General features: G+C 34.8%; 5 protein-coding genes across 5 annotated transcripts; 3 read left to right on the top strand and 2 right to left on the bottom strand.

Moving 5' to 3' along the window:
- Positions 1 to 7,599: 7,599 nt before the first annotated feature.
- Positions 7,600 to 7,814, bottom strand: LOC112097238. The gene has a single exon (XM_024182085.1). It carries the CDS (start codon positions 7,769 to 7,771, stop codon positions 7,625 to 7,627), a length of 147 nt encoding a protein of 48 aa, XP_024037853.1. The 5' UTR covers positions 7,772 to 7,814; the 3' UTR covers positions 7,600 to 7,624.
- A 4,594-nt stretch (positions 7,815 to 12,408) lies between these two features.
- Positions 12,409 to 13,714, top strand: LOC18039984 (AP2/ERF and B3 domain-containing transcription repressor RAV2). The gene has a single exon (XM_006430755.2). It carries the CDS (start codon positions 12,670 to 12,672, stop codon positions 13,585 to 13,587), a length of 918 nt encoding a protein of 305 aa, XP_006430818.1. The 5' UTR covers positions 12,409 to 12,669; the 3' UTR covers positions 13,588 to 13,714.
- A 2,467-nt stretch (positions 13,715 to 16,181) lies between these two features.
- On the bottom strand, positions 16,182 to 17,744 carry LOC18039983 (transcription factor AS1). Its single transcript, XM_006430754.2, has one exon. The coding sequence runs from the start codon at positions 17,531 to 17,533 to the stop codon at positions 16,352 to 16,354; it is 1,182 nt and encodes a 393-aa protein (XP_006430817.1). The 5' UTR covers positions 17,534 to 17,744; the 3' UTR covers positions 16,182 to 16,351.
- A 4,564-nt stretch (positions 17,745 to 22,308) lies between these two features.
- Positions 22,309 to 23,789, top strand: LOC18038849 (allene oxide cyclase, chloroplastic). The gene is made up of 3 exons (XM_006430753.2): positions 22,309 to 22,748; positions 22,855 to 22,979; positions 23,281 to 23,789. Exons 1-3 carry the CDS (start codon positions 22,502 to 22,504, stop codon positions 23,677 to 23,679), a joined length of 771 nt encoding a protein of 256 aa, XP_006430816.1. The 5' UTR covers positions 22,309 to 22,501; the 3' UTR covers positions 23,680 to 23,789.
- Positions 23,790 to 24,521: 732 nt separating this feature from the next.
- LOC18038848 (allene oxide cyclase, chloroplastic) lies at positions 24,522 to 26,293 on the top strand. Its single transcript, XM_006430752.2, has 3 exons — positions 24,522 to 24,943; positions 25,027 to 25,148; positions 25,598 to 26,293. Exons 1-3 carry the CDS (start codon positions 24,712 to 24,714, stop codon positions 25,997 to 25,999), a joined length of 756 nt encoding a protein of 251 aa, XP_006430815.1. The 5' UTR covers positions 24,522 to 24,711; the 3' UTR covers positions 26,000 to 26,293.
- The last annotated feature ends 299 nt before the right edge of the window (positions 26,294 to 26,592 follow it).

The raw sequence follows: 26,592 nt of genomic DNA, 5'->3' as shown, positions 1-26,592 counted from the left end.
GACTTATATTCATGACATGAGTGAGGCTCCAACTATATTTTCGCGCGAAAATGAACGCACATGCAAAAGTATCCTTTCAACAATGATAGATGATATATTAAAGAAATTATCCTACAGCAATTAAGAAAAAAAAATCTTGAGCTAAAAAACTTTCAATTGGTATATGAGTTAGGTCGCAATAATAACTATCAGCTAGGTTAAAAAAGGGCAACAAACACCGAAAATGAGAATGGGTTCTCGTGAAATAATATATGGAAAAATTATATTAAGATAAGAAAAATAAAAAATTGGTGGCCCATGTCTAACCCGTAACGTTTGTTCATATATCGGCCCTTGCCCAATAATGCCAACAAAATCTATCAAAATAGATCCAATAATCGTAACACGTGTGACGGTCATGTCATTTCTGTATGGGCTGGTGACCCTACAGTAAAATGGCACACTACTTGGCCCAATGCTCGTCACTCAACCAAGACGAAGAACATGCATCGGCATGTACGTTATCATATTAAGGGAGACTGTTACGGGCAATTATTTGGGAAACCTATTAAATAAAATAAAATAAAATTGTGTCAAGTTATCAAAATAAAAATATTTTGGGAAGCCAACAGCTGATGACAGACAGGTTGATCCAAATTAAGATTTATTAAGAAAGTGGTCCGGCTAATTAACGAATGGGACAAATGACTACCATGAAGTCACTTTCTAACCACAATGTTGATCACCCAGCTTCTAACATAAGCTTGCTGATGACCAAGACGAGCATAAATTTGATTTGAATGTGTTAATAATACGCACCGTGATTTGTATAAAATTTTAACATGTGAAACCCCTGGGTTTAGAGCTACGTATGAACACGAGGAAAAAAAAAAATCATACGCTTGGCTTGTGAATGTGAATTGATCATCGGGCAGCAGCGGGCGATGGAAATGGAAATGGAAATGGAAATGGGGTAGGGGCCAAAAAACCGCCCCAGAGTGGGTCCCACTTATGCACGTGGGTAGGAAATGATGAAGCTGCAGTTTGACCAATACGGCAGGGCTGGCTGAGTCTTTTTACTCGCCATGACTTTTCACCATCGCGATTGGTTACATCACATAAAAGATTGGGTCTTTCTTGGCCGGTACTTTTTGCTTGCAAAAATTACCCGCGTGTGACCCTAGCGCTAGAGCCTACCGGAAATCAAAGCTTTTTTCTTTTTGGCTTTTTGCTTTTGCCATAGATTTTGAAGGCTACGACTGCCGTGCACCAGTTCCATTGATAGACCGCGTGGAATTAAATATATGGAAAAAAATAATAACCACAGGATTTAAAGTATTGCACAATCAACGGTTGATGTTGATTGAGGGGACAACAAGGACGTGGTGGCCGAGTTGATGTTGTTGTGAGAATGGGAGAACTAGGACGTGGCGGCCCCGTAAATGCGTCTGCGATGTTTGTGTGAAATCGGGAAAAAAAAAAAAATGAAATGAAGTGAATTCAAAAAAAAAAAAGAAAAAAAAAGAAGAGGCAACCACTGCTCTGCTCTCGTGATGGCCCATGCCAAAATTAAAAAACAAGAATGTGCATGCCATTGATTGACACTGAATTTTTGTGTATAATATTTTATAGGGTAGTGATTTTTTCACTATAGAAATTCTGTAAATTCATCTCACTTCTAAAAATTAAATATAAGGTGGTGATATTTTCACCACATAAGTTCTGTAAATCTAACGCATTTCTAAAAATTAAGTATAAAAGAGTCATTATTTTTAAAAATTTTAAATAAAGAAAATTTCTAAAGAATTAATCATTTATATCTATCTTTTTTTTTTTAGATTTTAATTTTTTTTTGTGATTTATATTTTTTTATTACATTTGACTATTAACATTGCTTTATTCTAAATTTAAATTGATTATTTTACCCTTAAAGGGTAAGCACACCAAAAATTTACTTTAACGTTCTTTTTGTTCTATACAAAATTCATTATTTCCAAATGGTCAATTCTACTTTATTAGTATGATTATTAACCTTTTATTAAACTAATATAATGTCTTTATGAGCAATACTCATGTAAATTATTAGACTATTAAATTTATGTTATATACATGTAAAATATTGAAAATCATTAGACTTGAATTGAAAAGTTAGAATATATGTCACAAAATTAAGTACCTAAAGTATTAGATGTAAGAACACATACTTCTTTGGGCAATTAGGCCACTTTCTGTCATAGAATAAAATAATTAAATAGAAATTTATATTAAAGCAACTTTAATAGTAAAAAATAGAACTAAGCAAGAAAAAAAAAAGAATGGTTTAATAGATTAATTATACAAATATTTTTGTTGATTTGTATTTATTAGAAATAAAGTGAATTTATTGTAAATATTTTTTTATAAGTGGGGTGGATTTACACAAATAATGGGTGAAAATATCCCCATCCTATTTTATAAAAGATTGGGTTGAACACCCCTATACTTTACGCATTTATTTTATATCGTTTATGCAATATCACCATATATATTACATTGAATCAAGCCTCGCCTAATCTAAATTCATCGGTATAGTAGTGAAATTATCAAAAGTATTTTTTTTTTAACCCATTCCATGAAAAAAAATAAAAATTTATAAATTATAAATTTAATCGTATTAAGGTTCAACTGTTCAATGGCCATTTAAATTAATAAATAATATTCATGCCTAACACTAACTAAGAGGTTAACATTTTTATGCCACCTTTAGAACAGTTTCGTTAACATCACTTTAATTTTCTTCATCAAGTTTCATAATACCAACTCCAAGCCTCTTGCATCCAACGATCCAAATCTCACGCTCCACCTAGTCTAATTTGTTTCTCTCTATTTATTTCAATTCAGCTACCATCCACTAAAAAAAAGTTATATCAGTATAGATTGTGACTTGAAATATATTACTTCAAAAATAGAAAAAAAAAACAAATTTATTGGAATTTTATCGTTAAATAATTTAGTAACCACAGAACTATATTTGATTCTATTTGCCTTTGCAATGTTACTATACTCATTTGTAAATAACAGAATATTCATTTTCAGTTAAATATATATATCAAGTACAAATGTGAGGAACATTTCTTAATAAATTTGTGACTTTATGTTTAGTATTTGAGACAAGAAGAGACCAACCCAAGTACCTGTGACATGGAAAATAACACTTTGGAACATTAATGAGCAACAGTTTGGACAGAACTTGTGACAGAGTGCAAATAACTTTGAACACTACTAACACACAAATAAGGGCTATTGTGAATTCAACAGGAATAACCGGTTACTTTACAATCATTATGGCATATGTGTAACAATTGAGCTGGTTACACGTCATGTCAAAATGAACCATACATACATACATACACCAGATGCATGGTAGGCAAATAATCCCTTTCACCGCCAACTTTTATCTGTCTGGGCCCAGCAGCAAACAGTAAGGCATGGAGAGCACTGTTGGGAATTCTGACTTATCTTGTGTCCGGGTCACACGCTTTGCACGTGCAAAAGGGCTGGTAATAAATTCTGTGGGACCCACATGTTGGGCATCCCTGTCCCGTTCGGGCTTTTAGATTTTACTCACTGTAATGAATCTAATGATTTATCCTAGGTATACTTGTTTTTTTGAGAAATTTACACTAATAATTATAAAAATTTTGACTTTTTTTATCTTAACTTCCCAAATAAATTTCTATCAACATTAGTCATAAAAGAACCTTTGAGACCAAAATACTCCTCTCTCTCATCTCTCCCCCAACACTCTCTTTCACACATCTCTCCCAAACTGAATAAACTCCCATCATCGGCGATAACATCAGCCCTCGTCAGCGGCGGCTTCATCCCTCATCAGCGTCCGATCTACCATCTACAGTCTTCAACAAAACCTAGGTTAGCTATTTTATTTATTTTCATTAATACATAGTGGTATGAGTTATTTTCTGAACTTGATCGAGAGTTTCAGTGAACTGCAAATCGTGGGTGAATCTGGCGACAGACTGCCTGTCGCTCCAAGGCTTGATGCGACAGGTTCCCTGTCACGTGAAGCTTCGTGCGACAGGCAGCCTGTCGCCAGATTCACCCACGACTGGCAGTTCACTGAAACTCTCGAGCAAGTTCAGAAAATAACTCATACCACTATGTGATGCTGATTAGTGTTAGATCCGGATAGATTATGATCGGATTTCACTTTTATCATTGCCTTTTGTCGTCGCCGTTGGTTGATGATTCAAGAGTGGAAAGCTGCCTTTGGTTTGATGAAAGGGGAGAAAGAAAATTGCTTTTCGTTTGTAAAGAAGAATAATTTGGGGAGAAAAGCGTGTGTTTGGCTAATGTTGATAGAAAAAAATTGAGATGATTAATTGTGAAAATAACAAAAGTTTTATGGTTATTTTCATAAATTTTCCTGTATTTTTCCAAAAATCATGATTTATCCCATGTTACCCCCATAAAAATTAAAATAGAAGGGAAATTTTTTTTTTTTAATTTTTTATTTGTTCACCTTTAATAATGTAAACAATTCTTTCAGATTTAGATCAGATTCCCGCCAAGACGCAACTTTTCAACTTTAATGAATGTTGTTCAAAAATAAAATAGGAAGGGAATAAACCATGATCAAATATATACATGAACAACATTGCACATTGGGTGCAAGATGATTAAACGAGCTCAATTAAGGAGCGGATAATTATTTTTCAAATTTTGTATCAATTTTATTATTATAAAAAAAAAACTGCCATATAAAATCACAATTTGCATACATACATGATTAGATGAGTAAGGATGAAGAAGACAGACATTTTAGTTTTAAATTGAGATGCACTAATATCAAATATAATTAACAAGAAGACTAAGTTTGATTACTTTTTTTTTAACTGATTAAGCATGAAGGTTACTGTATTACACAGAGGATATTTACAAATGACAACATATCATTGCACTGATATTTACAATCAGATATATTACATGTGACTTACATTATTACATTTTTATTCTATAAAGTACATAACCAGCCAAATACCCCTCACGGGGGAGAGATGTATACTTCATTCGCATTTCGCAAGGGAGAAAGACGTTATAAATAATCTCCACACAGAATCATTTAAGTTTGATTACTTAAACAAACTCATAGGTATGCACATGCAGGTACATGTGTATTAATAGAGTATATTATGCATGGTGTAATCGAGAACATAAAATTTATTTTCAACTAAAAAAAAAAAAAAAAAAAAAACTCAGGCCACAATGATAAATGAAAAATAGAACTATATGACACCTAAATTGATTATGAACAAATTTGAATTTGTTTCAGCCAGGAGCATGTATTACTTTATACCTGGCCATTACAATTATTGCATGATATTTTCATAAATTTTACTAATTTTGCTTTCTTCTTATTATACTTTAGCCCCAAAAGGGGGAAAAAAGAGGCATTGAAAAGGTAGAACACTAGGTTGTTTTGCACATGCAGTATAGCTAAACGAATTGAATACAAAATAATTAGATAATGTGACATTGCCTTACCATAGTCGGAACATTTATCGAGTTATCACATTTACAGCCCCCATCAATAGACACCTGTAGCCATTTGAGCTTCCAAATCTATGCCAATTGATATGACAACGTATGAATCCGACAATAGTAAGTTGAAAAAGTCCTCAACACTCGGCAAATTATGAACCACAAGTTACGAGCAACCATTTCCTCGTTACTTGCTTATTTCCTTTTGATGCAAGAAATGGGTTGTCAAAAAATGTGAAATTTGAGAGGTTTACAGCGTCCATAAGGATAAACTAAAGAGTTAATTTTATTGACATTCTAAAAATGCATCACACATCTAAACATTTTTTAAATGCGAATTTTAAGTAATCAAAATTATCTTCTAAATCAAAGACAGGAGAAAGGAGTAATGAGAGAGTTTTTAATATTTGAATTTTAATTAGTTTGACATTCATCCATTGAATGGTAGAGTAATAATTTTTTTAAAATATGAAATTTATTATTTAATAGTTGAATGATATATTGACTTGAAAAATCAAATGTTGGAATCCTTAATATTAGATAATGGTGTATTTAATGTATAAATTAAGATCCAGATACTAGAATCTTTTAGCACAGGAAAATTTTCAAATTCCTCCTCTAATTTGGCCGAGAAACACTTCACCTAAACTCAATAAAAACTGCTACACTTTACCCCTTCCTTGTGGCCAAGAAACACTTGCACCAAAACTCTAATAAAGCTGCTACATTTTACCCTCTCCAGTTTCAAAACATGACACTTTTACCCCCCACATGCAAACTTTTGATACAATTATGGAGAAGTCAAAAGGGCAATATAGTAAACATAAAAAGGAGGCTATAAATCAAGCCCCTTTTGAGTCTAATATTCCCCCTCCCCCAAAAAAAAAAAGAAAAATCATTTTTAATTCACCCAAATTTAATATTTTCTTATGATAATATTTTTTTTTATGCCCATAAACTTTGAATAAAATATAGAACTGAATATTTAAAATTACTTTTTTTTTTTAACAGAAATCAACTTAAATGAGTATATTACATCTAAAACACTTAAATTGTTTTAAGATCGAGAAAGTTACTTAAATTGATCAAGAACATTATGAACTTGTTTCTAAAATTCAAGGGATTATAGTAATAGAAGTATACCATGAAGGAGAAAGTATAACACTTTTATTAAACAACTTTATTGAGTTCAGATGCAAGTATTTATTAACCAAATTAGAGGGAGACGTACTGTAAATTTTTCCATCCATTTTATACAGTGCGAATGTACAGTTGAAAACTTTTACCGAGAATGAATTAGCCCTTTGCCTTGTCTCAACGTCAATGAGGTTAAAGCCATTTTTGGAAACCATTCAAATAAGTTTAAAAGTGTCATGTCGTTGCTTACAACACGCATGTGAAGCTCAATACTTTTCAACGTGCATTTTAATAGCTATGAGTTGACAAGACAAAGCAAAATAATGGATCATACATAAAAGACACAACGAACAAATCATCAGCAAATTTATATTACATCTTGCTTTCTTCCTCAAAATTAATAATGTATATATATGTAGGTAGGCTCAGCCTTCTTTTTCTTTCACACTCAGCCCTAATGCATTTTCTTTGTTCTCTTGCTATCTAGCTAAGGCCTAAGGACTCATCACTTAACCCTAGCCTTCCTTGCATTTTTTAAGTCCATGAAGTTTTTAACTCTCTTTAAAGATATATTAGATTTTATTTTCCCTTGCATTTCTTTTTTCTTTTTGAATTATATCATGGTTGCGAAGACATTAACTAAAAGCTAAACGTGCAAATATGGCGAGAATATAATTAACTTGAATTGGAAAAAAAAAAAAAATGTTCAATGAGTGAAATCTAGAAATTGAAACTACTAATTTCCATGTACATAACAGGCCCAATGTGGCAAAGTACTCTTGCACCAAAGAAAATAATTTATTATATCCGAATTACTAATAATTAATCCCTAACAATTATCGTTGCTATGTACAGTTAGAGAAGAAAATAAAGAGATCAAATTCCAATTTGCAGCAAATTGCACAGAATCGTTGATGGACGAATGCATCATCAAGTGCTAGCTAGCAACTCCATTTTCATTTTGCATTCAGTCGTGCCAGCAAAGGAGCATGACCACACATCTTCTGATAATGTATAGTCTTCCTTTTTGTTCCTTCAAATACCCTCCAAGCTTTGTGCATGAAACCTTCTTCTTTGAGCTTTTCATGGCAGCAGCAGCATTTCCAATCTCCATTGTAACTTTCTAAATGTGAGAGAGAGGGGGGAGAGGGGAGAGACTCGAGAGAGCAAGAGACAATAAGCTTGTATTGTAGTGTAGTAGTAATGTTTTGATATGAGGCAAAGGCAAGGGAAAAGACCTAGCTTTAGCTTCTTATATAATGAGAGAGTGTGGTCCAAAGTTCACATCAAGAAAATTTAATTAATTTGTCACCTTAGGAACTGTGCGACCTCATCATCTTCTAAAAATTAATGCGAGCTTCACCAGCCAAGATATTTGGTCGGCCATTGATCATCAAATGACGAAAAAATTAAAATTAATTTCTTAGATATTTGCTTGGTTATGCATATACTTTTTTGTTGCCATCTTTTCATAAGACTATTTATATGTTATCATGTTCTCGAAAAATTAAGCTTTAATATGATGTCTCCTTGTCATGCTTTTTTGACTGCATATTGCATCCCGCATGATGCCAATTTATTATTTACCAACCATCCATCTTTCTTCTCAACTACTATGTAAGTTTGTGGGAATTTAAACATTATAATAATAATAATCCAACGCTCTTTTGCTTGGTGGTCCAGTAAAATTGTATTCTATGGTAGAAGAGAATTCGAATAATTTGTTTGACACATAATAATTAAAAGAAAACATGTATCTTTCTACAACACATCTCTTGATATGTCGTCATTGTCTCTGAAATTGTGCAAGTTTCTATGGGTGTTCGCAAATCGAATTTTACGGATACGACATCAATCCATATTCGATCCACGATTTTACGGATTATAAATTTTTAATCAAATCCAATCAACAGATTGGTGAAATTCAATCAAAACCCAATCCATACATTTGCGGATCGAATACGAATTTGACCCAATCTACTATTTTACGGATTGGTTTGCGGACTGAAATTTTTAATTTTGTCCAATCTACGAACCAACTAAATAAAAAATTAATATAAAAATAATTTTACTACCAATCAAATTTAAAATTAAATAAGATTTAAATAAATTAATTGTTTAAATAAAGCTAGAAAATATAATTAAAGTTTCAAAACATAACACACCAAAACGGAAAAAAAAATCTCATTCGTTTAGATCAATACATGAAAATTAACTATTTAAAAAGTTATATTTGTTTATTTTATATTATTAGTGGATAAGATATAATATAGTGTTAATGTAACTATATTTTAACTTATTTATTTACTAGTAAGTATTAATGTCATATTTACAAGTTTTATTTTTTAATTAAATAAATACTTTTATTTTTTGCAGATTCACGATTTTTTATGGATTTACAGGAGTAAATCCATATCAAATCCATTAATTACGGATTATCAATTTTTCAATCCAATCCAATCTACCAATCCACGGATCGAATTTTCACAGATCAAATTTCTATGGATCAAACGAATTGAGCGGATCAGATTGGATTCTGAATACCCCTATAAGCTTCTTGAGTAACCTGGTTCCTGGAATTTGCTTGTGCTCATTTTTAATTTCCTAGTCAGCTCCAGAGCAGTCCAAGAATGTTGTTGTTTTTTTTTTAGCTAATTAAATATTTTTTATCTAATTAAATAATTATATCTACAAAATAAACTCTGACTCTCAAGTTAAATGGCTATAAAAATAGAGATTGAGCTTCTAAAATGACTAATCCCTCGTTTCTCAATCATAAGAGAAGATCTAATTATGTTTAAATTTTCTTCAATTTCATGTATTCATGTCGCGCAATTATGTAATTAAGGTGGATCAGGAGTCAGTAGGATTCAAGTATATGAACCTCTTCCAATTTGATGGGACATTAATGGAAGCTTACTTTCCAGGCACTTTCAAATGGATAATAAAATCAATGATCGATCCACGCTTGATAAGCTAAATATACAGCTAATGATGGACTTTTAATGATAAATTAATTAATTAAATATTAAGGGGCAGATATATCCTCGGAAACACAAAAGGGAGACAATATTTTATTTCAATACATTAAATTTGTACGCATGAAAATGAAAGCTCAAAGAAATTGGCAGAGAATCTGAGTGGCGCCTATAAGCCCAACAAAATAAGAGTTGATTAATGAGCTAACTAGGGTTAAAACACCACATAATCCCACATGTTTTGTCTTGTGCTTCACCCGCACCCCACTAATCCCGTCGAAAACCTCTCTGGGGCTTGCACCTGGTCTTGTCCATTCTTCAATTAATTATGAATCTTAATTCACTTCCTCGACAGCAATATATATTGAGTCAACTCTTGGGTTTAAATTAAAGCAGTTGACCATCAATTGAGCTAAATTGATTTCATCTATTCATAATATAAATGCTTTTCTGATTTCCTATATGCGCCTTTTTAGCTAAGGGGAGCATTTGCTTGGCCTTGATCCATCTAGACTTGTCTTATTATTATTTTCTTAACCCAAAAAAAAAAAAAAATTGGACATTTTATGCAGTGTCACTGCTCCATGAACCATTTTATGCAGAGTCAATTTATCGAAAAAATTGAGATAGGAAAAATGATTATTTACATTAGGAGACAATGAGACTTAAAACTAAAACAAAAATCAGTCCATTACCAAACACAATGGGCCGTGCATGTCCCTGTCTCGTAACCTAATTGCTCTGCTGTCTAATATATTACATACTTTGCACGTATTATAAAATTACAAAGCTGCAAGGTACAAAGAAGACTGGTCGGCACATGATGATCTCGTGAGAGACATGGCCTCTGCCGTTTACATTGAAGACAACTCTGATTTTTGTTAAATTTTTACATTAGCCTCTTTCTTTTGTCGATTCCATGCTTCATTATTTCATTTTTTTATACAATAAATTAATAAATTTTTTGTTCAATTTTCAAGAATTTAAAATCAATAATCGTATCTTTGTCTTGGTTTATTCAAAGATTACGTATGTGTTAATTGTCCGGAAGTTCCTAAATTGTACGGTTCAACGAATAATGTTGCGTAATTAGTTTCATTTTGGATTCTGCAAATCTCAACTAATTAAATTAAATTAAGATAAGGGTTTGTTTTTATTTAATCACGTTATAAAAATTCTCAATTAGTAACATACTGAGCATCTGGATGAACTATTAAACTCGGTAGCTTAATTAAGTGGAATCGACTACAAATCACGTAATTAAATTGTTTTATGAATTGTTGATGACAACTGTTAAAGATTTTGTCAACGAAAGTTATCAGATTTTGAAATTAATCTTTGGGAAGGAAAATGAAGACAAATAATAACAAGGTCAAATAGAAAAGCCAAGCGCACGAAGCTTTACTAGCAAGTCTTAGTTGTTTTTATTTCATTGTTAATTACATTGTCCTCCATATGGAAACACCTAAAATGTAATCACCAAGATATTCTGTTAATCATTTTACATATATAAAAATTCACCGGAAAGGAAGTATGATGTTTCTTCTAATATGATGATATCGATGTTTTGAGCAATGTTAGGGTATTTTAATATTTAAGTTTTAATTCGAGTCTCAAATGAGATAACATTTATTCGTTAAATAGTAGTTAAATAATTTTAAAAATTATGAAATTCATCATCTAATAAACAAGTGACAACTTCATCATAAGATGTTTCTATGATTTGATTAAGGTTTCATTTTCTTATGGAAGAAACACAATCACACACGTGTCTTAAAAAAAAAAGAAAAAGAAAACATCAAAATCTGTATATCACGAGCCCTTACCCATGAAACTCGACAGAGCCCAACGATGATTTTGGGATTTTCAGCCCATCACGAAATGACCCTGCCAAATGCAAAATGGTTAGCCTTTCGAGGCCTGGTCCAAGCGTTGATGATGATGGCAGGACCATGTGTAATGGCCTTGCCAGGTGGTTCCATTGGGCTTGTTTGATAGGCATATGCCATTATATGCCAAGCCAGGTGTCAGTGAGAAAGCAGTCATTTCTGCAACATAACTGTTTCATCCAGCACCAACCCATTTGCCATTATCATCTGATATTCTTAAATTGTACGTGTATTTTAAATTTTTCTCCAAAGTTATTTTCACCCCTCTTCGTCTTCATGTTGTGCGATCTTCAAGGTTGGCCCAAAAGGGATCATATCATATCCAATATAATTACTGGCTAACAACCATTAGATTCGATGGGGCACACACGAAAAGTAAACTAAACCAAAAAAATTCCCGAGCACAGCAAACACAAAGCGGGCATACAAATGAAGACCACTGCGACAAGGCTTTTGCTATAACTATTCTTTTGGCTACTAACCAGTTGCGATATTTGATCGGATATGCATATGTTACTGCCTAGAGAAGTGGAATGACAACGTTTGTTATGTTTTTATTTACTCCCCAAGTGCATGAACAGACATAACAAAATGTGCCCTTGGGGCTTGGATTATGTAATAGTGATTTTATCTTTCAAAACCAAATTTGAAAATCGAAACTGAACCTAGATAATAAGACAACTCAATCACCCTTTTGTCGGCGCACAGAAAAATAATATATGTGCATGTCACTATTAAATTTTCTTGGAAAATTCAACCAATCACGCCTTCCCATTCTCACCCACTCATCATTTTATAACAGCAAAGCATGTATATCATATTGATGAAACAGATACTTTAATTTATTAAAAATAATTTAAATGTAGTAGTAGATAAGATTGAATAAAGTTAGAGATGACACCAGCATGGAAAAGAAATTAAAAGGGCCTATGGCCAGAGGATCAAAATCATATATGTCCAGCAGCTAGCTTCACTTTCATGGGGGGATGAACATTCAGAACAATCGCTGTTTGCACTCATGTGACTTCCCATCAATTGGCTCAATTGGGTCCCCTCAAATTATGGTTTCACTCTATATATGATGAATCATAAATTCACTTCATCGTAACATGAACTCGTAAGCTAAGCTATATCTATCTCTTTGAATGGCAAGCAATTCAAGTTCAGTTGATCTTGATCATGATCATAATCTCAGTGAAAATGGCATCGATGCCGAGTCAAAAAAGTTACCTTCTTCAAAGTATAAGGGGGTGGTTCCACAGCCTAATGGCAGATGGGGTGCACAAATATATGAGAAGCATCAACGTGTGTGGCTTGGTACATTCATTGAAGAAGAGGAAGCTGCTAGGGTCTATGACACTGCAGCACTGAGGTTCCGGGGCCAAAATGCAATCACAAATTTCAGAACTTCATTGGAGACTGATGACGAAGACGATTACATGGAGAAGATTTTCTTGAGCTCACATTCTAAGGCTGAGATTGTTGATATGCTAAGGAAGCATACTTATAAGCATGAGCTTGAGCAAAGCAAACAAAATTATGCATGTGTCGGCATTAGTTGTTATAATAATAGCTCAGGTTTTAGTGACCTGTTTGGGTCAAATTGTTTTCAGGAAACACCTGTTGAATTCCTTTTTGAGAAAGTGCTTACACCAAGTGATGTGGGGAAGTTAAACAGAATGGTGATACCAAAGCAACAAGCTGAGAAGCACTTTGCATTAAGCTCAGAAATTGCTTCCAAGGGGGTGTTGCTGAATTTTGAGGATAGTACTCAGAAAGTTTGGAGGTTGAGGTACTGTTATTGGAGTAGCAGCCAGAGTTATGTGTTGACAAAGGGGTGGAGCAGATTCGTTAAGGAGAAAGGCGTGAAAGCTGGAGATACGGTGAGCTTTTGGAGATCTATTGTTGGGTCTAATTCAAAGTTGTTCATTGATTGCAAGCTGCAACAAAATGGAAATGGGTCAGGCTTTGAAGAGATGCAGAGCCAAGTTCCAAATATCGGTGTAGTCAGATTGTTTGGAGTCAATATTTTAGAGGATCCAAACAATTTGTGTTGTAGATAATATGAGGTTTCTGTAAAAGTAAGAAGAGGCTGAGAGAGTTCCAAAAAGGCTAGCTAGTTATACAAGAGGTTAATTGACTGAAGATCATGAAGTGCTTTTATATAATTTGCTTTCGCAATTTTTTTTTTCTTGGTTCGTTTATGGGCCACGTTAAAAGTTACAAACTAGTTCCACGATAATTAGATTTAATAGAAGACAAATGCTAACTTAGGCCACACAAATTATGCGGGTTCCATTAATGTGATATTGTTGTTATATGTGACGTAAGTACAGTTGAATGTAACTTAGAGGCTCCTTAATAGAAAAAAAAAATCTTGAGTTAAGTTGAAATAAAAAATAAGTTGTCGTAAATTTAGGAGCCAATTTCCATTGGAGCTTGTTTTTATAGATTTTTTTTTCTTTCTTTTTGGGAAATTAGATTGCCTATGTTTAGCGTATTTAAAAGCAATTTGTTTTTTTCATGCATGCCTCCAAAAAACTTAACTAAATGATTTTTAAGTTATTTTATTTTATTGACTCTCTGTCTTCAAATCCTAAAAAAATAAAAAATAAAAGGCACAAAAATTAATTTGACTTTTGACCACGCTCCTATAAAAAAGATAATAAAAGTAAAAACCATCGCACGCCAGAATTTGAATTAAGAAAGAAGAAAATATCTCTCCCATAGTAGTCATGCAGAAAATCAATTCCTTAATCATCAATTACTTCTCCTGGAATGGAACAGACCAACCACGTTAATTTTTTTTTTTTTTTAATACAAATCTAAGAATAAACATGTATATACCATACCAAGAAAACAAGATTTAGAAATATTTTCTTCCTCTTTTCGAAAACAAAATTCAAAAACATACATGATCAAGAATTCTCCTTCTACTTGTTGTCATTCTTCTTTTTAGAACATAATAAAATGGTCTGCTTGGAATTATTCTTGTTATTATTTTGGATGAGGGTGCTTGGGAATCAATCCATGCCAAACACCCCCTTACCTGCCTAATTCATTGCCTCCCATTTGAACAGAGAGGACAAATTAAAAGTGATTGCCGATCCAAGAGAAGATCTCAGGCGAAACATGCACAGTTTTATGATATCAAATCTGATGAGTTGTTGTTGTGACCGGTAAGCATGATTGGAGCTCCCACAGTTTATTAGGTTTTGCATCTTTGTCACTACGAGTAGACAGGGTAAGCCGACTAAGCCAAGGCATTAAATTTTGAGCCACCCTTGTACGAAGCTATATGCAAGTGACCAAAATTTGCAGAGGCAACCCTTTAAATATAGAGGAACTACAACTATCACTTGCTTTTTCGAATCTGCACCCTCAGGGACCAAAACTATTTATGTAGAGCCAAATTATTAGTAATTAAGATTTGGGAGCCCCTATGTTACAATTAATGTAACATACACACTCAACAACAACCACACAAATGATGGGCCCACACAATTTGTGTGGTTGTTGTTGAGTGTGTATGTTACATTAATTGTAACATAGCATTTGCCTTAAGATTTTGGTTCAATTTCAACGGGCAACACCCTAAAAAGAGAAGAATGGCACTTAAAGTCCCTACTATTTTTTATATTTATTATGTAGGTCTGCAATTTACTTTTATTTTCTCGATGAAGGCTATTTACAAAATGAGGGACCTATTTTGACATAAAAGAATAAATCAAGCTCTCTGTAGAGGAAATACAAACACTTAAGGATACCCCAATTATAGAGGCCAGCTGCTGCGATAATGGGAAACGACAAAACGTATTAGGGTAAAGAAACTGAGAAAGAAAGAAGAGTTTGTGAGTTGCCAGGGCAATTAACGTGTGTTAAAGCAGCGGGTAACTGGCGAGCTGCTGAGCTGAGTGCTGAGGCTGTCTGAGCAGGTGAGCAGTGAGGCCAGTCCATCCCCCCAACAGTAGTAGCACTAAAGCCTATCCCAAAGTCATCTCTCTGACGAGTCGTTTTCAAAAAGATGTGGCATTTACAACAATTTTACATACAGCACAGCATCAGCCATCGCCAGTGTCCAGTGCCTCCTCAAATCTGATATGGGCGCTCCCACTCTCTCTATTTATGTGATTGTTACTGCGTGACCATTGTTGATGATTCAAAGAAATCAGGGCGCCCCATACCCACTGCCACACACAGGCACATTTAATGTACATATGAATATGTATTGTACTGGTATTGTTACCCCTCCAAAAAGAAAAAGTGAACTCCTTTTATTCCGCTAACAAAAATGTAAAAACGATTTGACATTACACGACAGAACCCACCAGCGCGCCAGCTCCCCTCCTCTTTTCAGTTTCATTCATTATGCGCGTACGCCTTTTCCCCTCATCTTCCTCACTTTGCTTCGTTTCTTTGGTTTTTGACAGGAACAAACAGGCCGCTCATTAACTTAGTGACACCAATGATGTCAAAATTATGTTGCAAACTATTCATATTACAATTAGCCGGTTGGCAAATGCCTAAATCAAATGGTTTGATGTATTTTATGATGTAGAAAAGGAATGAAAACTACATCCACAAGAGTTTACATATAGTTAGCTTATTGAATAAAGATGAAAAATTCTATGATTAATTCTTCAACCAGAAAATATCGAACAGTTTAATTTACCAACGTTATTGATCGAAGTTCTTAAGGATATATATAAGAAAAAAAAAACAACAATAGCTACATGGGTTCAAGGAATCAAAGTCTTATCTATCACATTATGCCTTATCAAAAACGGTCGCAAAATCCAAATGCAAGCCTTAATTAGCTATGGCCGGTTAGTGCATATCCTTTGGGACGACACAGAATCCATGAGAAGTGCTGCTTTGATGAACTCCAATTTGCTCAACAAGCTTAAGCAGTTTAACATGCCTGCTACACCATGCTTCCATTAACTTAGCTTCTTTACTCTCAGCATCTCTCTGCAAAGCACTCAGCTGCTCTTTATACTCACTCTCAATTCTCCCAAGATGAGACAATTCCTCTTCTCTCAAAGCCCTTATCTTTGTTTCAATTTCATCCATTTTTTCCCTCCTCTTTCTTGCTTTCTCGGACTCCAACTGCTGCTCCAGCCTGCTCAGCCTCCAAGTTGCCTCCTTTTTATGCTGCACCCAGCTTTGCCTCCCCTCTTCAAGCTCCTTACAGTACTGTACCAAAGTACCCACTTGCGGACCCGGCATGAACCGGGCCACAGGGTTCATATCCCCCAGTTCAATCCCCGGTTCAGATGGAGAAAGCGACAGACTCACACTAGGAGAAGCTGTAGTAGTAGATGAAGTTGAAGAGGTCAAAGATGAACCACTGGTATGATGATTATGATTATGATTATGATTATTCATCCACGTAGGACCGGACCCAAGTGAAAGAACCGGTTCAGGATCAGCACCGCCAAGTGGTAGATTAGGCATAATAGCATTGGCAGGGACCGGGTTCAAATTCAAGTTCAATGCTTGCATTGCGAAAAGCTTAGGCTGCACGTACTTCTCAGCAAAAGTCTCTAAGATATGATCATATCTCCCCTGAGCGACTTTCTCAGGCGAAGAACAAGAACCAGAACCCAAACCCACTACCGGAACATTACCCTCCTGCTGCTGATCGGAATATTCCCTTCTCTGCTTCTCCTTGTGCAGCTGCTTCAACTGCTTCTCCTTAAAAACCTCCCACCACTTTCCCAATCTCTTGGCCGTTCTCCCGGGGACTTCACTCGCGATCTTCTTCCACTTGTTGCCGTATTTGGCCTGCAACGAAATGACTAGAGATTGCTCCTCTGGGGATAAAGAACCCTTTTTGATGCCCGGTTTGAGGTAGTTTTTCCAGCGCTCGAGGCAAGATTTGGGGTCACGGTTGAGGGTTTTGCCCATGCGTTGTGAGATGAGGTTCCATTCTTTGGGGCCATATTGCTTCACGTATGCTTTCAAGATTGCGTCTTCTTCTGGTTGCCAACGTTGCCTCTCCTTCATTTGATCATCATTATGATTTGCTCATGAGGGTATATCTCTCTAATGATCATCCATTTGCTGATAGATGAAGATTTTGCTCAAAGTTGCTTTTGTGTGATGCATGAATAAGAGAAGGTAACAAAAGAGAGGAGTGAGCTTTCTATATATGAAGGGAAATTATGAATGGAAGAGTTTTACGAGAGGGGGTAGAAGGGAGATCCCATTGACGCCATTTAGATGGGATTAGGGGTTGTGGGTAGTCAACGCAAGATGTGATGCGTGAGATGCACGCGTTTGACAAGGTGTTATTATGGTTATTTTTATACAACGTTAACAATCTCTCATTTTAGTATAGTGTTTATGGCTCGTATCTTAAGGTTTATCATAGGTTGAGTGAGAGTCTTTATTATTATTATTATTACTGCTATTACTACTGAATATTTATTGTATAATTATAACTCTATTGATATTTAAGTTCAGATATTTATTGAAATCAACTAAAACTATTTTTTGATAGCATAGCTTATACATTTACTCTCACAAAAATTGGAGAGATATCTGATTATAATTATTTTATAACAACATAATTCATACTTCTAGTTTCACAAATATTAGAGAGATATTTGATACACTTATAAATCAATATTAGAGATGCTTATCTCCACACAAATTTTATTTTAATGAAGACACATGAGTCAGCTGAGTTTTTTTAAGGGGACTCGAATTGCAACTCTTACACATATGAGAGCTGCTGCTTGTCACTCAGGTAAAGGTCGAGCGGCAATTGAGTGAGAGTCAATTTTAAAGGACTTAAGAAAAAAAAAATTGAGATTTTTCGATGAAGAGTGTGACAAAGGATGCTATTTATAGTCTTGTGTTTTAGTCATTCTTCTCGTTTTGAAAATGCAATTTGAAGAAGTGGCTGAAAATCAAGGATGGAGCTAACATTTGGGCAAGTGAGGGCTGTTGTCCCTACTTGATGAAAAAAATCATCGAAAGTGCATCAATTATTTAAGATCTTGTCCTCGCGAACTTAATTCAAATGCCCAGTAGTTGGTGAAAATTTTAAGCTTCTCACCCTGGGAACTTAATTGAAATGTCCCATGAATTGAAATTGGGATCATTTATATTGGATTTATTGTTAAGTCACTGCTTATGAACTAAACTTTTGGCCCCATCTTTGTTGAAAATCAAATTCATATGACGTTTATATATTATTTGTAGGTATTGGTTCATAATCTCTTGCTTATTGAGTAATATCACAGATCCAAAGCTATAGAAAGGACTTCCAGAATGTTAGATTCTAATACACCCCTAAAACGTGTGATGCTTATGCCCTTTTTCTTAGCTAAATTAGCTCTGTGACATAATGCACCTGTTGGATGGCTGGACAGTATAAATTTTACACATTGTGAAACTTTAACTAAATCTTTAATTTTAAACGAAGTTCATAATTATCTATAAATTAAGTTTGGATAAATTGCAAAATGTTAACTAGGGATGTCCTATCAAGTATTCTAACTCGGTCAAGACATAATTAAACTACATCCATTCGCTAAATGGACAAACCTAACAATATTGGTAAGATGAGAGATCCCAAAGATCTTTGAACAATTAGAAGTTATCTCACTAAGAATAAGATAAGCACGCATGAAATGACCAACATATATTTTTGATAACCTTGCTAGCTTAGTTTGGAGCAAGCAAGTGCTCCTAGACATGGTCAGCATTAATGGTGTTGCATGGTGTACTGTGGACTGTTGCCATTTTACCATGGTGAGGAAATATGACATTGGAGTAAAACAGATTTTGGCACTATTGGCTTGGCTGGCATTGAATGAGAGTGGAGTATATGGGATTTCCTTACTTTTAATTATTTTTGTCTTTCCTTTACAATTTAAAAAGAAAAACTTTTGTCTGTGATAGAGAGGAGAAGAGAAGAGCCACTGAATTTTGGCAGAGAAAGCAGAAGAGCAGCAGAGAGAGTGGAGAAAGAAAGAGGAGAGGGAAATGGAGGGTGATTGATTGTCCGTGTTCGTTTCTGTCTGTGGGGGCCGAATGAGTCAGAAAATTGTGGGGGTGGAAATGACTTGACACTATTTAATTTCCCCATCAACAGAAGCGGGAAGCAGAATATCTAGCTAGCAATGCATGTACATGTGGCCATGTGGGCTAATTTAAAAAAAAAAAAAAAAAAAAGAAAGATGCCAATCTCCCAAATCAAGTAATTTTTATTATTTTTACCAATGGGCCTTTGGTCCATTGGGAGAAGCCTTGCACTTACAATGTTGAGTGCAAGGGTTCGAGCCTCCATAAGTGCATTATGGAGGTTAGTTTCAGTTCTTCCTCAATTATCAATTAATTGAGTGGAGACAGTCTCTCTCTCACGAAATGTGAGTGGATAGGCACCCCTCGAATATTAGAGAGGGTTTAAAATATCTGGGTATATACTTCAGTGTGTCAATGTATGGTGGTAGTCCCAGTTATATAGTATGATTGTAAATATCAATTGTAATGTCTGATGTAATGTCAGTAATATCTGTGTATAACAGACTTCAAAAAAAAAAAAAAAAAAAAAAAAAAAAAAAGTAATTTTTATTTTTTGAGAAGCCCAAATCAAGTAATTTGATTTGCTATGCTACTAACGGTAAGTTTCTCAATAGCAACCCTATAATGATTAGGCAAAATTTTGGTTGCCCTAGGATCCTAAGCTTTTTTTCGCTTTAGAGCAGCAGAGGCAGAGCAGCCATGGTTAAAAAGAAAGAGAGAGAGAGATCTGACAAAGTGCTATTAAAATTAGGCAGCATCATTCCAAAAAATTTTATTTCCCATTTTTAGCGGCTCTCAGAGAGTGGATGCACGCGCTATGGTGGGCGTGTGAGGGTGGAAAGATGATGTTTTGGGGACACAATACACGACTAATCAACGCGTTTCTCGGATCTGTGGGAAAGTAGGGGGAGGTTTGTTCGTGTTTGGTCGGAGTGTGCGTCGCTCCGTGCGCTGCGTGGCTGCTACTGCCCACCACTAGGCCTGAAGCCCACTCTATCAAGCTACCAACAACAGCACACATTATATTGTTCTTCTCTCTACACCCCTTGAGGTATTTTTCAATTTTTTTTTTTAAAGTCTTTTGAATTAAAGTGATGATAAGGTTATTCTTACTGCGAATATCAATATATTTGTCGTGTAAATGGATGTCTTCTTCTATATGACTTCAAGCATACATTTATAAGTTTTTTTTTTTTTTGTTTTAATTTGGACTCTTGATCTTTTCATGATATTGAACTTTAATATAAATAAAGATAAGATCACATATAAATTAGAAAATAAATTTGAATATTTGCTTTGATTTCCTTATTCTCTTCATGGCTCATATATGACGCAATCCAATCATGTCTTGGCATATAACTAAAATTTACTGCATCGACTAATTCCTTGACTTCAAAGTTTAACATTCCTCTCTTGGTGGGGGGCTGTTTTACGCCAATAATTTTGTCATCATAGCATCACCCAAGCTATAGTGAGTTTCCGCAAATGATTTCTCCATATGAATCCATCAAACCAGAATAGAGACGCCCCCCCCACCTAGGATAAGCTAGAGATATATTGTAAGTACATCACAGCTGGTATATTAAGGCAGGCATAAAAACAAAAGATCCTCTCCATTTTAATTTGAGCCTTGCGTGTCCAAAAAACAAGTCACTCAACAAATTTTGCCAATAATATTATACTATACATTGCTTTGAATTTTTTTATTATTTTTTGACTGCATGCATGCATGATATGAGGTTCAAATTATTGAAGGGAATGGGACCCCAAAACTGAAAACACAGAAGAGAGAGAGAGTCTCTAGTCTCCAAGTCTCCACCTCTCATCAGTTTTACGAACTACGGACTCCTTTATTATCAAGAAATATGGTGTCCTGAGGTAAGAAGATGATAAAGCAAATGCAATTTATTGACATTGTTTTCACCATTGAATGTGAACTATCTTTTAGCAAATTGCATGGTCCCCCCTTCTACTTCTGTGCAAGCAAATGTTTTTCACATTAATTTGCTGATAGAGCAGAAGGCCCCCACTCTCGATATTGCTAGAGCTCCATTATTGACACTCTCTTCTTTTCTCTGGAAATATTAAATTAAATTATAATTTGTAATTTACATTACATCAAAAAATGTACTTGGTGAGAGAGATAGTTATTCCAATTGCTAATGGAGAACCCAACCTTGTAGTTCAAAAAGTAAGAAACAAATAACGTAGGACCACCTAAATTGTTCTAGCTATAGTACATACAAATGCAGGGCACAGTGGAAAAGATTTTCAGTGCACCCTTCTTCAAGCTACAACAATTTCAATCAGTATATTATATTTTAAATAAGCAAATTAATTTGTCTGTGCCCAAACAGAGAAAAAGAAGAAGAAATAGAGGTGAATAGGATTTAGAATATATTTGGTGGTGAGATGTTGTAATTTTTGAAGTTGCGATAAAAATAAATGGGATGGATTTTTTTTTTAAAAATTATAAATTATTTCGACAAAAATAGTGACCTGAAATTGCATATTGACTGCATACAAAGATAGGATTTTCCATAAATAAATCCACTAATATAAACTCGTCTCTGGACAAGTAACTTCAAGTCCCTTTGCTTAAAAGAAGAGGTAAAAGTTGGTAATTTATTATAAAAAGAAAAAAAAAATAGAGGAACACCAACGTGTGTAGAGTCCAAACAAACAACGCACTACACGTGTATTACGAAAAGAAAGTTCCTACGACATTATAAATTAAGGCAATTTCCACGGGAACATGAAGACTCGGCGACTATTAATCTATGTCCACGGTGACCGCAGTAGCACCGTCCTTCTGTGCAACCAAAGGAAGAAAAATTCTCTATACATGTATTTCTCATCAGTACGAAGTTGCGTTTGCATCACTTTCTACCTTCCCCAGCGCCCACTAAAACTGAATTAGAAGAAGGAAAAATCTCGAGTATGGCTTGTTCAAGCTCTGCTTCAAGAATCGTTATCTCTTCTTCTTCTTGTTCTTTTGTCAAACAAGTCCATAATTCTTGTCCGGCCCAGTCATCATTTATGCAATTCAAGCTCACATACCCAAGGTCTCTGACTCATCAAAGTTTCAATCTTCACGCCACCACACACTGCATCTCCTCAGTACCCAAAAGATCTTTCACTTGCACGAGCCAATCCAATAACCCGATCCCATCTACAAATGAACCTTGTTAGTATCTTTTTTTTTTCTTTTTTTTTCTTAACATTCCTCTGTTTTTAATTTGACGTATCTTGTTAATCATTCTCTTTACCGTTTTATCTTTGATTAATTGTAGCCAAAGTTCAAGAATTGTATGTTTATGAGATCAACGAGCTAGATCGTGGCAGCCCAGCATATCTCCGGTTGAGCAAGAAATGTTTCATCAATTCACTCGGTGATCTTGTCCCTTTTAGCAACAAAGTAAATTAATTTTTCATAGTACCCATTTGTTTTGCAAGTTAATCATCCTTCGTGTTTCAATTATATTAATACGCACAAAAGTTCTATATTCAGATTACTTCATACAAATTATAACCTGATTGATATAAAATTAGTAATTTATCGTATGTGAATCTTGTTGAAGTCGTCAATTATGAAAAAAAACAAAAAAAAATTTGGGTGACAATATGATATACCGCAACATGATCACCAATATCGCTTATTCTATTGTTACTAGTATACATAGAATTGTTAATATATAATCTTTTTAATGGTATTGCAGTTATATAGCGGAGACTTGCAAAAGCGAGTGGGAATTACAGCAGGAATTTGCATTTTGATCCAGCACAAGCCAATGAAAGGTGACAGATACGAAGCCGTATACAGCTTCTACTTCGGAGACTACGGTCACATATCGGTGCAGGGGTCTTATTTGACATACAAGGACACGTGTCTTGCTGTGACTGGAGGGTCAGGGATCTTTGAAGGAGTGAGTGGGCAGGTTAAGCTGAAGCAACTTGTGTTTCCATTTAAGCTGTTCTATACTTTTTATTTGAAGGGCATTGAGGATCTGCCGGGAGAGCTTATGGGGAAGCCCGTGAGGCCCAGCCCTTTTGTTCACCCAAGCCCTATGGCTAAGGCTTGTAAGCCTGGTGCCACCGTTGCTAATTTTACTGATTAACTAGGATTTTCAATTAATATTTAATTAGTGCGTGTGATGATTAAGAAAGCATACGTATACCTTTAATTTTTATCTATTTTGAGTAGATGGGAAACGCTTTTGGACTTGTATTTAGTTTGTACGAGGCATAAAAATTTCTATTAGCTAGCTGCTTAGCTCTCGGCCATCTCTTCCATATTCACACGACAAGCAAGAGAAATATTATCTTGTAGCTTTTCAAGACATTTATTAACAAGAAAATAGTTGAAAAAAATGACCTAAAACAATATAATAAGCTATTGAATGATTATAACTGCCATCAAATTAAACCTGATTAAATAAAAATAAGATGTGTTTAAACAATCATAGTTGTGCATCCATATGGCTCAAACTTGAGGCTTAACCAATGAGTAAATTCTTAATTTTTTAATTAAATAATATGATATGTGACCTGTCATTTATTAGGTAGTTGAAGATTTTTCATAAATTTTAAGTGAATTAATTAAATTATCTCACAAAATACTAAATGAACACCACATCATAACTAATATAAAATAAAAGAATCAAAAAATTAAGCTAAGAACTACAAATACGATCCAAAAATATGAATCGGATTTGATAAGTCTAGCTGTATAAAATTAACATCGACCGACCATTGACAAATATAAGATATATAGAAAATTCATTGAAAAAAGATTGTTAAAAATAAATAAAAGTTAGCACCGTCCAACGAAAATCAGGTGTTGAAAAAAAAGAAGAGGAAATGCAATCTCACGTGATCTTACTTTTCCCACATGGGATTATCTAACACTCATTGACTAATACCTAATACCTCGTGAGACGTGTCATTCATATTAATCAACGCAGACCACCGGTTGCACCGTCTCTCCGTACACCTAAAATCACCAAAGAAAACTTTTTTTCCACTATAAACAAGGGGAAAAAAATGAAAACACCCACATTTTCCCATCAGAAAATTCCCTCACTTTCTCTCCTCCCAAACAGTCAAACACTCATTTAACAACAGAAATTATCAACAAAAGATTATCCCCAATGGCTTGTTCAAGCGCTGCTTTGAGAACCATCTCTTCTGCTTCTGTCAAGCTAGCCAATTCAACATCACTAACCAAATCATCATCAATTTTAGTACCATTTAAGCTGAATAATCCTTCTCTAATCACTCAATGCCCCCACCTTCAAGCCGCCACAAGCTGCAACTTCACAGTACCCAAAAGATCTTTCACTTGCAGAAGCCAAGCTAACTCATCAGATGATCCCAGACCCAGTTAGTATTTTCACTTTTCTTTTACTTCCCAGAACCACTTTTACTTTTTATTATTTATTTACAGCTTGTTGTTGCTTGTGTAGCCAAGGTTCAAGAACTTCATGTGTATGAGATCAACGAGCGAGATCGTGGCAGTCCAGCTTATCTTCGCTTGAGCCAGAAACCTGTGAATTCACTTGGTGATCTTGTCCCTTTTAGCAACAAAGTGAGTCCTTTTACCCCCCGGTTTTACTTATATTTATTTTCAAGTTCATATATATCCTCTGTTTTTTCGCATCATATGCCAATCCTTCTTGATATAATTATGATCCTAAACCCTTTTTGTTTATTGGGTAAATTTCTCTATGTTGCATTTGTAAGAAAATTTATTTTTTCCCGGAAAATATTACCAACAATAACCCTTTTTCAGGGAAAATGTTTCTCCTTTTGAAATAGTTTTACTTGGGAATTAAGATTTTTGTTTTTCAATTGCGGTAACATGCTAAAATGTGGATTTAACTAGATTGCACGATCTAACTTAACTCTTTACTTCAAAATGCAGACGTTTGTACTTGAGAACTTTGATCAGTTATAATCATCACAAGTACATGTATTATTTATTCTTAATTTGAAATTGACACGGCCTGCATTATTTATTTTTAATCTAAATTGCAGTTATATACCGGAGACCTGCAAAAGAGGGTGGGAATAACAGCGGGTATATGCATTTTGATCGAAAACAAACCAGAAAAGAAAGGTGACCGATATGAAGCAACTTACAGCTTCTACTTTGGAGACTATGGTCACATAGCTGTGCAAGGACCGTATTTGACCTATGAGGACACTTATCTGGCTGTGACTGGTGGATCCGGCATCTTCGAGGGAGTGTATGGGCAGGTTAAGCTGCAGCAACTTGTGTTTCCTTTTAAGCTGTTTTACACATTTTATTTGAAGGGCATTAAGGACTTGCCAGAAGTGCTTCTGGGGAAGCCGGTGGATCCGCACCCTGGTGTTGAGCCCTCCCCTGCTGCTAAGGCTTGTGAGCCTGGTGCAGCCATTGACAATTTCACTAATTAGTTAGGGATATGAGGACATCTTTAATTGGGTTGTTTTTTATTCAAGTGAATAATGTGTGCAAACATATTGGCTCTAGTGATATGATGATGAAGATGGTGATGGCCAAATAACAAGGTGGGAGGTTGTTGTTTTTTTTTTTTTTGGGTTTTGTTACCGATGTTTTGCTCTCTTGGGGTAGCTTTTGAGGGCAACTTTTGTTTAATTGTGGTCTCAAACTCGCAATAGTGATATGCATAGCTGTATTTTGAGTGCTTTTGCCATTTGGTGAATTGCGCAGATCCACCTTCAACGACAGCATAATATGACACTGTCTGTGCCCCTGTGGTAGTGCACTAGCAGGGAGAGAGAGAGAGAGAGAGCATGTGTTATTTGATGCTAAATCTGGAGATAGTTTGGTTAAAGTAGAAGGAACTAAGAACCCCAATGACCCAACTCAAAAATTTGCTGCAGTACTACCCCTAACCCTAACACTGATCACCAAATAGACAAACAACCTTTTGAACTTTTATTTTTCAAATATTATGCAACAAATTTATAGAATAATCGAACGTTGTAGTCTTGTAGTTGATTGAAATGGAGCAATGTGCTTAGAG

Source organism: Citrus clementina, unplaced genomic scaffold (assembly GCF_000493195.1).
Source record: "Citrus clementina cultivar Clemenules unplaced genomic scaffold, Citrus_clementina_v1.0 scaffold_6, whole genome shotgun sequence".
NCBI lineage: Eukaryota > Viridiplantae > Streptophyta > Magnoliopsida > Sapindales > Rutaceae > Citrus > Citrus x clementina.
Note: the sequence above shows the minus strand (reverse complement) of the source record. Positions and strands in the feature narration are given on the sequence as shown.